At 36.3% G+C, this 16542-nt stretch overlaps 1 protein-coding gene across 2 annotated transcripts in view; it reads left to right on the top strand.

Annotated features, from left to right (window-relative positions):
* Positions 1-362: 362 nt before the first annotated feature.
* Positions 363-16542, top strand: part of MTA1-like (Metastasis associated 1-like) — a 45642-nt gene continuing 29462 nt past the window's right edge. For both annotated transcript variants that reach the window (XM_053757651.1, XM_053757652.2), the window contains exons 1-2: positions 363-745; positions 7266-7427. In XM_053757651.1, coding sequence (XP_053613626.1) covers positions 718-745; positions 7266-7427 — 190 coding nt within the window. In that variant the 5' untranslated portion in view covers positions 363-717. The remainder of the gene's footprint in view (positions 746-7265; positions 7428-16542) is intronic.

Raw genomic sequence — 16542 nt, 5'->3', positions numbered from 1 at the left:
AATAATTTAATTTTAATATAATATTTAATTGGTGATATAATATTAAAAGGGATTGTTTTGTTTTGTCTATGCATTAACCATAAACTAAGGACTCCTTGTCATAAACAATCTGAGCGTCGATGTCTATGGTTCACAAAAGTGCGTTCCTTTCTACGTTTATAAACAATCCATTTAATTATTATTAAATATCAAAATTTGGTAATATTAAGTGAGAACAAATTAAAAAATGGTAATTATAATTCTCAAAATTTTAAAATGTTTCAATACGACGTTTTGCTACTTGTGGTAATATAAAACAAAATTAATTTTAAAAAATGGTGAACTAATTCCAACAATTGTTATTCTGCGCCTATTGAAACACTGTTGAATGAAGTGTTTTTTTTAGTTTTAGTCCATAGTAAATTAAATCTCAATTATGGACATTATTTGTAAAATAATTCAGAATATTATTTAAAACCGTGATCTTTTTGGATTAATTGGTGCATACGTAATTAAAGATATGTCGTTGCTTTGTTTGAAGGCCTGGAAGTTTACGCCGAAAAGTGCGACTGCGCACTGGCCAAATTAGTAGTGTGAAAGAAAATGGCGATCAGCGAAAGGCGTCCGGAGTTAACGTGATGAAAAACATTGTTAAAAGCTCAATTACATAGTGTTATAGTTTAAATTGTGTCAGATGTAGATTAATTAAGTGTTAATGAATAGTGATTGTGTATAAAAATGGCTGCGAACATGTACAGAGTCGGCGGTAAGTAGCAATAATTGGTTATTTTTGTTGTAGCTTCGCCGGTTCACCGCCAGCCGACTAGCGGTGCTTTGCTTTGATTGTCGTACCTTCGTTAATTGTTCACATTAATTAGTTCAAATATATATGTTTATTTGACTCTTATTTCTAAATACAACTGATATTAAATTTGTCTTTTTTGTCGCTTCTACCGCGTTTCGAAGAAGAAACACTGTTACCAAATTTCGTCAAATAGGACATTAGCATTTGCATCTAGGTATCATTGTATCGGCTTGCGTATCTGCGTACGGATGCTTGGACAACACTCACATCTTGACATAAAAGCGTTTTCGGCGATTTTTAAGCAGATTTATTATGATTTTGTCACGAGATTTTAGGTTATATTTGATGTTGTCAAAACATTTTGATGGGAGAATATGAGTATTTGTATGTCTGAAAAATAATTTATCAGCAGTAGGTGATGGCAGAAAGTATCTTCTTTACGATGATTAAGAATTTCGTATGTTAGTTACTCGTTATGAATTAGGGCGCCGGCTCTATCTGGGGTGTTCAGTTTGGTAGTGATGTCGCGGGGGCCACGACGCCTCATGTGCCACACTCTACTTCGTTGTGTCGAATGCTAATTAGTTCCTTTTGTGTTACTTCCTATAATTTAACTAGTATTATTAATGTAGTGTTTTGTATTCATGTGTTTCCTTATTTGGACATCAATTTATTTAACAAAGAACACCTATGTATAAACTCTATACCTACACCTAATAAAATAAATTAAAGTGGGAACATATTATTTCACATTCCAAAGATGATCAACTTTACAATTTTTTGCTAGCAGAGATATCTTCTTATTCAGTTCATTAACTATTTCAATAAATATAATATAATGTATAACAATACATAACATTATACACATAGTAAAATAAAACGCTTTGACATATTAACATGAGATACAAAATAATGCCATGTGCATAACTCCAAAATTCTTATTATAGAGATAGAAATATGATGCTATCCTATGACTTTTTACCTTGTTATTAACATGAACAATAGCAACACAATTGTGTTTAAAATACAAGTCCGCACCTCACACCTCTTTGTAGAGACAAGTCCTAAGAATTTATAAACAAAAGAGGTTTTGATCATAAATATTAAGCTAGTTATAGAAATATCCATAAAAAACTTTTCTAAAATATGGGTATTTGTGGCTAATACAAAACAAACATAGTATGGATTCGTTTTTAACTTTTTATGGTATTGTTGAATATAAACAACAGAGAATAGACATCCAACCTTAGATAATGGGATAAGGTTCGTCAGACGATGATGTCAAAAACAAAATTGTTTTTATTTTGCATTATCTGTTTTAACAATTTATGTCCTATTAAGACATGTATTTAACTAGAAGCTTTTACCTATATGATTGAATAGGGCAGTACATACATTATGAGGAAATTAATAATTACGTGCAACTCTGCTTGACCACTATTCTATGATTGCCACCATTCTATTGTATCAAATACATGACGATATTCTTACTCTTAATCATATTATTTGCCTCCTATAAAATATTACAATATTATATTTCATTGATTATTAGTGAGAATAATATAATAAAAAGGTTATAGGTACATGTTTTCCTCTACCAGTCAATAATGGAGAACATTATCCAATATTTTTAGCATTAATTATGCTCAGTTTGCTCACATATCTTTTTATTATCTACATTTATTTATGTAATCATAAATGTTGGCCAACTGTTATTTGCTTGGCCTTCAGCTATGTGAAAGTAATAGTTCATTGACCTATTGGGTACCTATATAGACTGGTCTGAGTTACTTATATAGGTAAATATTTTTTATATTGGTATATAGCGTTCTTTATGCACTTGATGACAACTGAATAACTGGTTTTCAATGATTATGTATATTTAAGTCCTACTCATATGTGATGTGGCCTTATCATAATTAAATTGAAAGAACTAAGTAAAACTCACAGACTTTTGTTGAAGTATTTTTTTACTCAGATGAACCTCTTCACTCAATATTCTTGCCAAATTGTATTGAAATGTGCTTTCCCTATACTGACTATTGTTAGATAGATTACCTATCTATTTTTTTGTATCTGTCGCTATATAATTCCTTGTTATGCTTTCATGCTGGTGACTGAGAGTGATAGAATAACTGTGTCAGCAGTTTCTCCCGCGCAGATAGTAAAAGTCAATCAAAGGCAACGGATATAAAGAGGAGATCATTCTCATAGGCGATAGGCTAGCAACCACTCACTATTTAATCTCAATTCCAAGTATATGTGTTCTTAAATAAGGGATAGGCAGATAACTAATTCGCACATACTTAACTATAAATATCAAAATTATCTCCCCGGCCCGGCCAATTAGGTGTGCACCTAATCAGTATGCTGTATGTACAGTCAACAGCACATCATCTTACCCAAATTCATTGAAAACTCGCCGCTAATACCACGCCATAGAGGTTCATGCGTTGTTGACGCAGCTCGATTGTATGGAATTTACGCAATTACAATTCCATACAAAATACGAGTACCTGTTCGTAGTTGGTGCACCGGCCTTTATTCTTTCCCTGAATGACCATATAATTAAAGGAGCATAATCGTCATGCTGGATTTATGGATGAATCGAAACTAGTTGCTCTGCATACCTAACAAATCGCAGGATTATAATTATTGTTAAATATTGCCGATCACATTACGAAAATTGTGATAATTGATTGAGTGCAAAATAAGAGCTCAAGTTCATGCGCGATACATTTTATAAATTATCCAATAATTTTAAATGATGAAGCGATTCCTAGGTTCGAATCCTACTTCTGCCACATGAATTTGTATGTCAGTCAGACTCATATTAGTAAGTAGTTTTTATTGACCACCACTTGCTTTTGGTGAAGGAAAACATCGATGTGGAAACCTGCACTCTAGTTGATAATTTATCATTAGTTTGTGAAATGGAGAAGGCAATGGGAAACATCCCCGTCAATATTGCCAAAAAAGTCGTTGTGCGTACTTTATTCATTCCACTTAACGACAACGACCGTCAACCACGAGGATTACCACTGAAGGAAAGGAAGGATAATGTTAAAAAGGCCAAAATTATTAAAATAGATCTATGTTAAAATAGCTCAGTTCATACTTGACCTGCAATACGATACCGAATGAATATCGGTGAAAGCTGCGTACCTAAGTGCATTTCCGAACAATAAACTGGTCTTGTCGGCGAGTCTGTCGATGTTAATCAAAATTTTGCTAGTGATTTCCTGTAGCCTTGCCGCTCTAAAAAACACAAGGTACTTGTGTAACAAGCAAGAAAGTAGACCCTGGGGTCCGACGCTCTATGGCTACGGAAAAAGTTCAAATAAGAGAGGGTGTCGATTATGCTAACTTATAAGTGTCTATCTGTTGCCCGTACCTCTGCACGCGGTACTTCGCGCCTATGTTTGACTTCGGGTTATTAACTATATCTATACTATATATATATAATGGCACACGGTGCACACCTACTGTGCACGTAAAATTCGGACTAAATGTAAATTACACTAAAATCAATAGCAAAGCTCAGAATATCTTTGTCCTAAACTAATATTTACTGTTATAGTCCTACTGCATTATTTTGCGCAGTTTGTGTATCAGGCCAAAAATCCATAAATATTGACACAGAATGGAATAAAATAGCCATTGACATCACAGAGTCAATGGTCTCAAACTAGCACATCTTTTTTTTTCTATTATTTATTTAACTACCACTAAAACTTGTATTCGGAACTCTTAAACTGCTACTACGAATGCTCGGCGAGATACCTAAATGAAATAGTAAAGTGAAATGACTTGTGGTTTTACAACGACATGGCTATGACAGTGGTTATGAGTAACTAAATTAAGTTATTTTATTGAATTGCGGCTTCTGATTCGCTATTAATATTGTTGATGAATAAATTATAATAATACTTACTAATTTTCTTCTTGAAACCAGGTTTCTACTGACAGCAGTGATTGTTTCCTCCCTATTCTTTTTTGTGGACAGATTCGTAGTATTTTCCCAATTTCCCAAAAAAAATGCTGTGCGCTAATGCAAACCGATCAATGCTACTCTCAGTTTCTTCCCGGTTTAATTCCGTTTTCCTAAAAACCTAGAAAGAAGAAGTCTCTGCCGATTATTCAGCATCTCTTTTAGGCCAACCTTCGCCGTCCTGTGCTGATCTAATTCACGAACGAATCTCTTTCTTTGATGTCATCCACTCATCACGCTGCTGTCATTCGTAACTTCTATTTGCCTGACCTTACTCTACCTACCATCGCTCCGACACGACCTCAGGTGTCTGTCCAGTGCCACTTAAGGTTTTAGATGTCAAAATACATACAGGACTGGTTGACTGGTCAAGCAAACATATTCTTCTGCTTTGCTGTATCAGAATAAAAGTCTAGATAGCACATAACACGCAAACACAAACTAATGCCATGAATCCAATCATTGCCCGCTCACGATGACGTGGCCGTCTAAATTTACTATACACTTACTTATTGACACGTTCCAAAAATACACTAAAGACTTGGCAAAACTGAACGGGCGTTAACATCGCTATCAGACGCATTATGCCCAACTTGCGCATACATACCTTCCAGGTATAAAAACACGATTGCCAAAAAATTTCATGTTTTCAGGGTGCATGTGAAAGATTATTTATTGTATCAATTCTTAAACGTTCAGGCGTTAATATAATGTGTGTGTATCCTTTGCTTCCGTACGCTATACCGGGTAATAGGCGAAAATGACGTTTGGCTGCAGCTTTTTTTTATTATTATTTGTAACATTGTTATCTTCTAATATATATGTATTGTACACCTATGCGATGATAATATAGCGCTTTGGGTGTTATGGGTGGATAGTAGAGTAAATATGCAGGTAACCGTTATAAAAAATAAACCAAAGAAATCATGCATTTCGAGCGATTCTAATAAATCAGTCTGCCAGGTCTATCTAGAATTTCTTTCCGCCTTATTTTTTTAAAACGCGTTTAATTACAGCCACCTTGAAATTAATAATTTAATAATTCAATAATCTTGATTATGCCACATGAAAAACTATTTCATGGTACACGTGAATTGATGTCTCATCGTAGGTTAATTTTAGTTCACCTTGTCTTGTGATCGGAATATAATGGAAAGTTCCGTGTGAAATACGAGATGCAATCCTTGGAACCACGCGCGATAGGAAATGTTATGTTGTCTCCCTCTATTGTGGTAATTCGGGGTTTTGTATTAAGAAGCTAACATCTTACTTAAGAAAATATTAAATTAATGCCTTTTTAAATTACATAAATTAATTGTGTGATGTCAGTTTGAAAGATATTAGAGAAATGTGTGTATTGAAAGAAGATGCAGTGAATAAAATCGAAATAGCAATGTGGAGGGGATGGATTAAAGGAGACTCACGAAAGGTATTTACGAAGCGTAGGTAAATGGAACAGTGGGCCAGGGAAGAACTCTATCAGATTGAGTATCTTTCTAAAAGGGGATATTAGGAGGAACTTTAACCGGCGAACATGTATTTCGAGAATTATGAGTATAGAGAAAACAAATGAGATTTTGATAATCCCTTGTCTCTAATGGGATAGCCCATTGGAAACCCGATACAGGCACATTGATAATACATATGTGTTAAAATAATAGTACGCGTGTTTCTAAATAATACATGTGTCGTCAATGCACACATCAACTTGAACACACTAAAGAACAATAAACAAACTTTAAAAATTACTAAACTATGATACTGAACCATACCATATGAAGATATCCAGAAAAACTAGTGAAAATTGTCTGAACTAGTAAGAATAATCGTCCACATCTAATACAACGCTCTTGCGTCGTAAAGTTTCGGATAAAAGGTTCGTGTCGTGTCATTGTGCGTGCGCGTTATTTAGTTGAGCGGTGTAACGGTAAACAGGCCATTTACATTAGTTGTCTATGTATATGTGCCGCCATGGGCTCATTACATGCCCTGGCCGTTCCGCACCGCCAGGTGAGCGCACCACGGAAATAAACAAAATTTTCAATGGAGCGTTGCATCTTCATGTGTAGGTTGATAGCTGAAGGAAAAGAAAACTAAACATAGTTTATCTGTCAAAGGCCTGAAGAAACTTGGTCAGGTTTAACCTAATCACTGGTTTGATAGCACTTGTTAGTAATATTGACTTCACCTTTGGAATTAGTAGGATTGGTTTAAAAAATACTAGAAAAAATGTGTTTTCTGTGAAAGATGGAAGTGTTCGACGAAAGCTTCTCCCGTGCTGATTAGGATCCAGCTGGACCTTAGTACATGTTGGACAACATTAATAAATAAAGCTATTTCAATAAAATTAAGTTATGCTATATCAATATCATGAGAATGCACGTGATTCCTTTAGCAAGCAATTTTCCCGAGACCTACCTATAACATTATAATTGTGTTGTGATTATAATTTCTTTATTTACTAATGAATACAATATTGTTTGTCAACAGACTGCGTCTATTTCGAGACGTCGCCGAAGTCTCCGTACCAGATCCGGCGGATAGAGGAACTGAACAAAACCGCATCTGGGAACGTTGAGGCTAAAGTCATGTGCTTCTACAGGCGGCGGGACCTGCCCAACCCCCTTATACAGTTAGCTGATAAGCATCAAAGTGAGTACATTAGCATACCAAGCCCGACAAATATCATTCGTGTTGGTGCAATGTGATCTTTAAACGCATTTTATTTTAATAATTTCTTTATTATGATAGTACGCGTTGAATAGAGATTCTGATAAATCTTATTATTGTTTGGTTGGAAGACCTGGCCAAGAAAACGCTGGATGCAAGTCGCTTCCAACCGATCATCTTGTGGCCTATGTCCAATAGTAGACTCTGCGGTTGAAATGATTATGAAAAATCCTTGGTGTTTTTCTAACAAATAGTAGTATAACAGTAGATGTGGCTCGAAAATGTAGCACACAAATATTATTATTAACTATACTGTAGAAACGTCAGTATACATACAGATTAGATTTCTGTCACTGTGTTTCGCTTAGAAACCTTTAATGGAAATAAGTCGAACCGACCTCATACGAATTAATATATTAAGTTAAATCCAAATTACAAATAAGCATATATTATTACGCACGAATTAAGTTCGCAGAACGTCCTCACTCCAACATAATATCGTAACATAATCACCAGACCGTCAATAACGAAGGACTCTTATGTCAGTTTAAAATTAGACGCAGTTAGATTACGCTATTGATTTTAGTACAAACTAGTCACGCACAAAGACGAACGCGACAGCTTTTGGGTTCTTTTTTATGTAGTCTGAGCGACTTTCGGTCAGTAATTACACCTTGAGCTTTTTGAAAATTCGGTGTGTTAGGTTATGTAATTGTGAGGAACCTACTTCAAAGAAAACAATGCGTACATAAAATATCTTGTGCCGGAACAGTATGTTTTGTTTCATTCATGCAGGAGTAGTGATGAGTTTACGTCCAGTATTTTCCCAATGTATTCCTTAAAAGCCTAGTAAATCCAATAAATCATTTCCATAAAATCATTTTTTTTAAACTGGGATAATGTTGAATATTAAACCATCTCTGGGCAGGACAGGTTTGTTTTAGGTACAATCAACCGCACGTCAAGAAACTCTGCGCGGATTTCTATGCGGCGGTAATAGCTATGAATTCACAATGAGTTTGAGTAGCTTTGATGTGCTGTTCACTGGATTTTTTGTAGGCACTACTCAGGTCGATCATTCTGAAAAGCTGCTGGTTTTTAGCAATATACCTACAATGATAAGTTGACATTGTCCTAAAGATCCGATTGAAGGTCATCTTGTCTAGTGTCTAGGCAAATTCGTTGTTAATAATAGTTCTGCAACGGCCCCTTGGCTAAATGGTACATGTGGCCTAACACGCGTTTGATTCTTGACTATAAATAGGCCGATTTATCCATGAGAGCCGTTATTAGGACTACTCAGCGGGTGTCTGGAGCACACTATCTATGTCGTTTATATATACATATAGTATGTGCATGATATTCAATTCACTTTATCATCAGCCTACCCTTATCCTACTTTATATGAGTCCTCAATTTTTATATAAAGTGTTTACTTTCCATTTTTGCCTTTATCTCGGGTGTCGTGTCATGTATACCATAGCAATAGAAGAGTAATTGTTGAATAAAAAATAAAATTGAGAGACACGGTTTGGCGAATTGTCAGCTCTTTATTCAGAGGGTACTAAACTAAATGGAAATGATAAAGACACAAATCTGTGAACGAATTTCTGTATTGTTTTTTACAGCACCGTCAATCTATCTATATGACATATATGGCATCCGGATATACCTAGCTAGATAGCTACTTAAAGATTTTCTTACCAACTTGTAGCAGCTACATAGATATTTTCTTACCAAACTCGTAGCGAGTAAACAAAAATACTTCCCTACCCGGTCGTTTATTTATGAAGACATGCTCACGAATTCAGATAAATTGATAACTAGAGATGGTCGAGGTTGCCTTTGGTGCAGTTATCGACCGTAGTCGTGATAATAGTCGCGGTCGTAAACTCTTTAAAATCGATACCCGTCCATAGATGGGTTTACTTTATGGGCCTTGTATTTGCCCAGTTTCTTACCAAAAAATCGGACTCCCAAAAAGAATGTTTGGGTAGAATCTTGGCAAATACTGGTCGTAAACCCATCTTTTTAGCCGTCTCATCGTAGCAATAAAATTGAACAGTGTGGAGCACGCTAACACTGCCGCGGCGTTGCTTTGCACGGCCCACTGTTGACCCCGCCGCGCCGCTTGTACAATTTTTTTATAATGATGTTCCTATAAAAATGGTGCAAACCTGGCGCGTTGTGCAATTATTACTCGGTAAATGCGGATATTACAAGAATAACGATTTTATGACTGTTTCAACCAGTTTTCAGAACTTGACTAGAGTTACGTACATATTTTCCTAATTAAGAACGTGGAACCAATTTAGCTTTCACATATTCATAAATTATTCAATACTAGCTGCGCCGGGGCTTTGCTCCCGTGGGAATTTCGGGATAAAAAGTACCCTATGTGTTATTCCAGGTTATTTTCTACCCGTGTACCAAGTTACATAACAATCGATGCAGTAGATAATGCTTCAAGATATAACAAACGACCCTCCACCTGAATAGATTTTGCGTGTAGAACTTCCTATGCTCGTGAATACTCGGATTGGATATGATGACATATAAAGTTTGTTCGTAAGTCTTTATGTCGATGTAACAGTGGTCAAATTGCAATGGGTTTATTGATGGAGTGGGTCGGAATTTTCGTATGTGGGAGTTCATTGTATTTGTATTAATTTTACATTTTCACGCACTTGATTATATTCCTCCAAAATTGACAAATATAGCAGAGTCCAAACGCTAAGAAAAAGAAGACCAAAGAAATTGTTCCGATTCATTTTTGACCTTTGTCTATTGCTAATAGGGAGCCTAATGCGATCTTTTATATGGAGACCCTGCACTTCCCGGAGAATTTTATAAAACTTATGCTAGGAAGAGCGTGCATGCGAGTTCCTTTAGAGATTATATTTATTTGCTTAGACACTAACTTGTTTGTATGTACAGTCAACGCATGTCAAGTTACCCTGTATTGAACTCTTTGCGACGGCAATAACGGCGAATTTGCAATGATTCTACATAGCTTGGTATTGCTGTTGACTGTACAAATGGAGTTGTTAAGGGTTGGTGTGGGAAGCGGTCGACTTCTCGCATTCACCGACTCGAACACAGTGTAAAAAGATCAGTGGGTCAGTTTGCAGTGAACCACAGATTCAGCGAACTGTAAAGGGTCGTACAACAATGTGTATTTTTAGGGCTCCATTGTCGGAGGGTGCCAAATGGTTTCTTATTTGAGCTCTATTTCAAATACAAATTTACACAATGTACTGTTATTATTTCAAAGGATATCACCATGTATAATAACTTTTTTTCCTCAGTGAAATTTTGTATCTAGGTCTAGTATTTTATGCTTTTAACGTCCATAGCAACTCATACTGGCAATTAGATTCACTAAATCTGAAACAAAGATCGTGTGTTAATTCGGACTTCGCAGACCTAAGCCGCGGTCGCCCGGACGGTCGGGGTTAGTAAACATAATCATGGCCTCCTCCCGCTATACAATTCAGTAGCTAAATGGGAATGAAGAGTTACCTCGCCTCACCCTCCTCACACCCCGCCATTGCCACCACGACACCCACACGTCTTGTGACGTCTGCATTTGATTTTTAAAGATTCTATTAAAAATAAACGATTGTACTATTGTTGAACTTTGGTTGTTATTGTTTTAATTTTGGTGAATGTAACATTCATAATGACAAGCTTCAGAGATCGCGTAAGTGTTCGTAATTAAATGACGTGGAAAACATCAGTAAACTGAAGCGTTTTGTGGCGGCTTTGCATCTTTACTCTATCTTTTAAAAACGGAACCCTTGGATGACACCTACAAAATAGGGATCAATTGACAAAGACTAGTTTTCGTATAGTCCTGATTTAAAATTATCATTAAAAATGACACAATACTAGACTTTCAGTTGTATCAAGAACCACTACCAGAGACGCACGAAGAACAATCGTCATAATTGAACGCTATAAAAATAGCAGGGGAGACATCAATACTCCGTGACTTGTATTCTAAACTCCTTAACTGGATACCGCGTCCCCCTCCCGCCACCCCCTCTGTATCGACCGTGGCGCCCTCATCTCGCAGGTACACGCAACACTTATCCCGGTTTTAATTGTCGCCTCGCCACGCGCCGATGACCCTCGCACCTAACTTTAACTCATTACCATTACTGACCCCGCCCAAAACAAACTTTTATCAAGCTACAAACCTTGAGTTGTATCAAAAAGTCTGCCTCTTCGATCGCCCTTTCATCTTTTTGCATCTATCAACTAACAATGTTTTGGTTCGCGTTTGGTCTGGACCAGAAGAATTCGTCGCTCGCAGACTCAGAAAATTACTTGAAAATTTTGCGTATTGATAACATGGATCCCAACTCCCCAAGAAGGCCACTTCGTCACTAGTTACATAATTCATTTAAGTCATTAATTTTATTACTTTTATACTATTAACTAATTACTGTGTATGATATGTGCTTCATAAATAAATAAATACGAGTATGTATAAAAATATGGAGTGAAAAAAAAAATCGTTCTGAAAATCTGTCAAGTTTTCCGGGAGTACACGGATCGCAGCCGTATGAATAAGCTAGTTGCATAATAATTGCTCAACTTTTATACGGTTTCCAGCAATCATAATGCAACATAGTACATGTTGCATTAATCGCTGGAAGTGTTCTTAATATCACTGGAGAGTAAAAGTTATTACGTTGATACAACGTAATAACGTTTTCATGGTAGCCGCAACCGAGTGTCACATTCTTTGTAACGTATTATTACCGCCATGTTTGTTGACCTCAGCACTTTCTCTTGATTACCCGGAAAGGAAAACATTGCTGTGGCACGTTTAGGTTTCCCGGTAAAACTGGAGAACAACTTGGGACATATTATATCTTCAGAAGCGACCATTGGAGTTTGTAATCGGCACCAACAACCTACACAATCCATGTGGCTCAGCAGATTTCATTACTTTCATGTAGCGTTTTCTTTTCAAAATATTGTTGTACTTTCACGAACATCAATATAAAATTCGTCGGTTCTTATTTCAATGTGACTTAAATGCAGTTTTGTACATATTAAAATGCACGCGACTGTACTGTCTATACTACCTATATCGGTGCGTCGAAATCCATCCATTAGAATTTGTGAGTAAACGTTGTTGCTAGTTGAACTTGTAGAATAACAATTATATACAAATTCTAAAAAAAAATTGTACTAGTTTAAGAGTTGTGACGGCACACCACATTACATTTAACTTATGCGATAACCTCTGAATATATAAAAAATACCAGGCCATCTTAGAATGTGGCGCACTTATTAGTAATTTTGATTACAAGATAATAGATAAGTGGCATGTAGATAAAGGGGAAGATTTATATCAAATAATGTCACTTGTTTGACTAATTGATTTTTTTACGTCTACCTTACGAACCGGTGCAAATGCGCCGGTCAAACTAGACTTTATCTATTGTGTCTCTATTCTCCGCGATCGACTATACCATGTACTAGTGATATGATATCTTATTTATATAGGAAGGAATATTTATCTGCTTATTATTTTGTTAATTTTTTTGTTGACACATGCAAGAAATCGTATACAAAAGAAAATATTCCTACATTTCTAGTTCAATAGCTATTTTCTAAATTAATCAAAGCTACATTTATAGCTTTGTAGTATTAAAGCTGCCATGGGGAAGGAGCGGTCGGGGGTATGGAAATTGGACATAGATCTAGAAACGAGAAAAGACATGTGTGTTTTGCAGGCTTTATAACAGTGGCAGTGTGACTGATAGATAAAACAGCTATGAAGTTAGAATTAAAGCCCAAATCCAACCAATCTGATCGCTTTACTTCAGATAAAATAATAGGCAACCTTAATGATTGATTCTGTGGGCCCTTCGTTCAAAATATAGTTTCTACCACGGACTATACAGATAATATTCGTAATTGTCACGTTTAAATTAATGATTCTTAATTCCGGATTTTTTTCTATGCGAGTACGATGATCTTTAGAATAGGTACACAAAGTAGAGATAACTGTTTAATGTTTATATAATATCGAAAACTCCTAACATTTCGCACTTTCCATTTAGCTCTGAACCGGTTACTTGATTTTGTCCTTATCTATCGATTTGTTCAAATAACTATCAGTGAAAAACACTTGCCAAGTTATTTTAAGAATAAGAAATAACCTGTCTTGGTGGAGCGTTGGGAAGTGAAACCGGAGTAGTTAACACAGTTCCCATGGGCGTCCTAACGAAGAGCACAAACAACTCCACGCTCTGCTGACCCGCACCGTAGTGTCCAGGCCAGGAGGCGGTGACGTCATCGTTGGCGGCGTTAGTGGCTGCGTGGCCGTGGACTATGGAGGCCTCAGCCGCATTGAAAGTGAGACTGTGTGATTGTGGCCGGTGGAGGGGCGGTCCGCCACCGGGGTCAACGAACCTTGCGCATCCGACCAGACCAATCCGCACTTGTATAAAATCGTCTCATTGTTTTAACATCCCGTGGATTACACTAAATTCATCGGTTTCCATCTACCGACTTATGGATAAAGTCCAGGTTCATTTTGGTTTATTGAAGAGATAAGATCTCCAGATGCTTACGAATTCGATATACTAGTATGTACCTGATGAAAATAAAGTACAGAACAACATCCAATAGAAATGAGAATACGTGTAACGTGCGTGAGAATATAATGTTATCGTCAAGTTCAGCTTCAAAGTAGATAGGTATGAGAAGGATCCTCCGTTCTACTAGTCCTTCCCGCCATCATACTTATATTATATGCAAACTCAGTTTTTCTCGTTCTTGGGAATTTCAGGAAATATTCTCTTTCTCTCCTACGTGTCCAATCTTTATTAATTTCCCATGGAAACTACATACCAAGTTTCAGCTTTCTAAGCCCAATAGTTTCGGCTGTCCGTTGTCTACCTATCAGTCGGCTACGGAAAAGTCCTATAATATTATATTGAAGATGATCTTAGCCATAATAACTAAGGAAGGAAATCGAAATCGTCCTGTAATATGACATTATGCGTTATAATTAAGTACTATATTTATTATGTTGTTTGTGAGTTTTCTTGCAATTATCGAGCGGAAGCAAGCAGGTGAAGCGAGGATCCGTTTCGGCGCTCTCCAACTTATGTCACAACATGGAGAGTACAGAAGTCACACTCTTTATTTTTGTACTTTTAGCCTTTTGGTGTTCATAGCTCAAAGTTAAAACCGGAAGTCTTAATCTTTGTATCACTTTGTTTTCCGACTGTCAGGTAAGATCTTTCAAGATGAAAATATTTTTTCATGAAATAGTAATCACGGTGCCACCGTTTTGCTATTTCGTGTGTTTTAGTAGCTGTCTATTAAAAATAGTAAATTTTAGGTCAAATTCATAAAAAATTACAAATACAATATGATTTAATACAATACAAAGACAATAACATTAAGTAAACTTATATATATATTTCCTAACCTGGATCACAATGTGTCATGGATCACAATTTCACGTGTAGATGAGACCTTTTTGTTCGAATCTGTGAACGATATATTTATTGCTACTCCAAAAGCGAAACTTCTGAATACTCGCTATTTTTTGTGTATGTAATAGTTTGTAATGCGCTCAAAAAATATCGTGTTGTGTCTTACAAAATTAAGGGTGTTACATATTATTATTTTATGGCTGAAATTTGTTTAAAGGTTTCAGTTTCAATAACCCTTCAAGGTTTGCCCTTTAGACTTAGAACCTAATCTTTGAGTTTATCCTTTTTCAAACAAGATTGTTTATCCACATTATAAACCGCATATCGGTATGATCCTACCCATATCTATTGAAAAACCGCCGCTATTACCACGTCATAAAGGTCCATGTAGGATCAATTGATCTGCGACAAACACTGTCAGAAAGTAAAAGCCGAGGATAGCCGGTTTGTCGCCCGTTTACAGTCCACCTAACGTGGCCATAGTAGGCTATTAGTAGAATAGGATACAATTAATTTTATTGTCGTCTTCCTTTTGTCATAACTGGTAAAGCCGGTTGTCGGTGAACGTAGATCGTACCGGCGTAACCATTAAACGTGCTCGTGAAGTACTCGACTCGGTCATACCACGAGAAATACGTACTGACATTTATTTTTATATTACTGACCCTCAATATGGACATTAGTATTGTTATCTAGAAGTACTGATTTAACACAACAAATCTTAGAAACCCATTTGTTGCATGTCCATTTCGCAAGGTTACTCTGTACTTACTTCATCATCAGCGTTGCCTTGTTCCATCATTTATCGGCGCTACATGTCTGTTATCCCCACAATCCCGTCTCTAGTCGTACTGACATCTACCCCAACATCCCCATATCTTTCCAGAGACAATCCATCGTCCTTTCATTCTTCATCCTTTTTAGACCTTTTTCGTATTATATTAGTCCATTAAAAAATATATAATATAATGTAATTATTGGCGCTCCCAAACAATTACAGTCCGTTTCCGCAGTTATCGCCCAAATCTTTACCCACACATACTAAACGCGAACTATCAAAGTAGGTATTAAGAGCTTCAAGGTCAATTTGAGGCACTGCAGGTGTTGGTCGCTCAGCGCTCCATATATTGAGTCGAGTGGATATCGGCTACACATTCGAGAGTACTATGCTACTCGCTCGCCAATAAAAAAATATGGAGAGTACAGTAGTGGTAAAATATGTGCTAATTTGGAAATAATCGAATTAAGGAGTTACTTGCCATAAGTTTTAAACAAACTTACACAATTAGGTAGTATACTATATATGGATTCCTATATAAATCATATAGATTTTTCTAAATCCGCAGCGCATTCTGCGCGCATGTAGTAAAACTAAAGGTAAGATAGCTTCGGTCGGCGTGGTACCTAAGATAATTTTTGAAAATACGACTACCTTCTCTACTTTTCATAATTTGTGCAAAAATTATACTACGAGAGTAGGAGTGACGTTTACATCTCGCTTGACTGTTGATTCGTGAACCTAATAAATAAATATTCACCTATGCAATGTTATAAGGAAGTTATGCCTGCTGTAAAATAGCGAAAATGGAAAAATGTGTTTGTTAATACCGCACCGGTGGTGTGTGGTC

This window comes from Plodia interpunctella, chromosome 17 (genome assembly GCF_027563975.2).
Source record: "Plodia interpunctella isolate USDA-ARS_2022_Savannah chromosome 17, ilPloInte3.2, whole genome shotgun sequence".
Taxonomy (NCBI): Eukaryota; Metazoa; Arthropoda; class Insecta; order Lepidoptera; family Pyralidae; genus Plodia; species Plodia interpunctella.
This window is presented reverse-complemented; position numbering and strand designations above follow the sequence as displayed.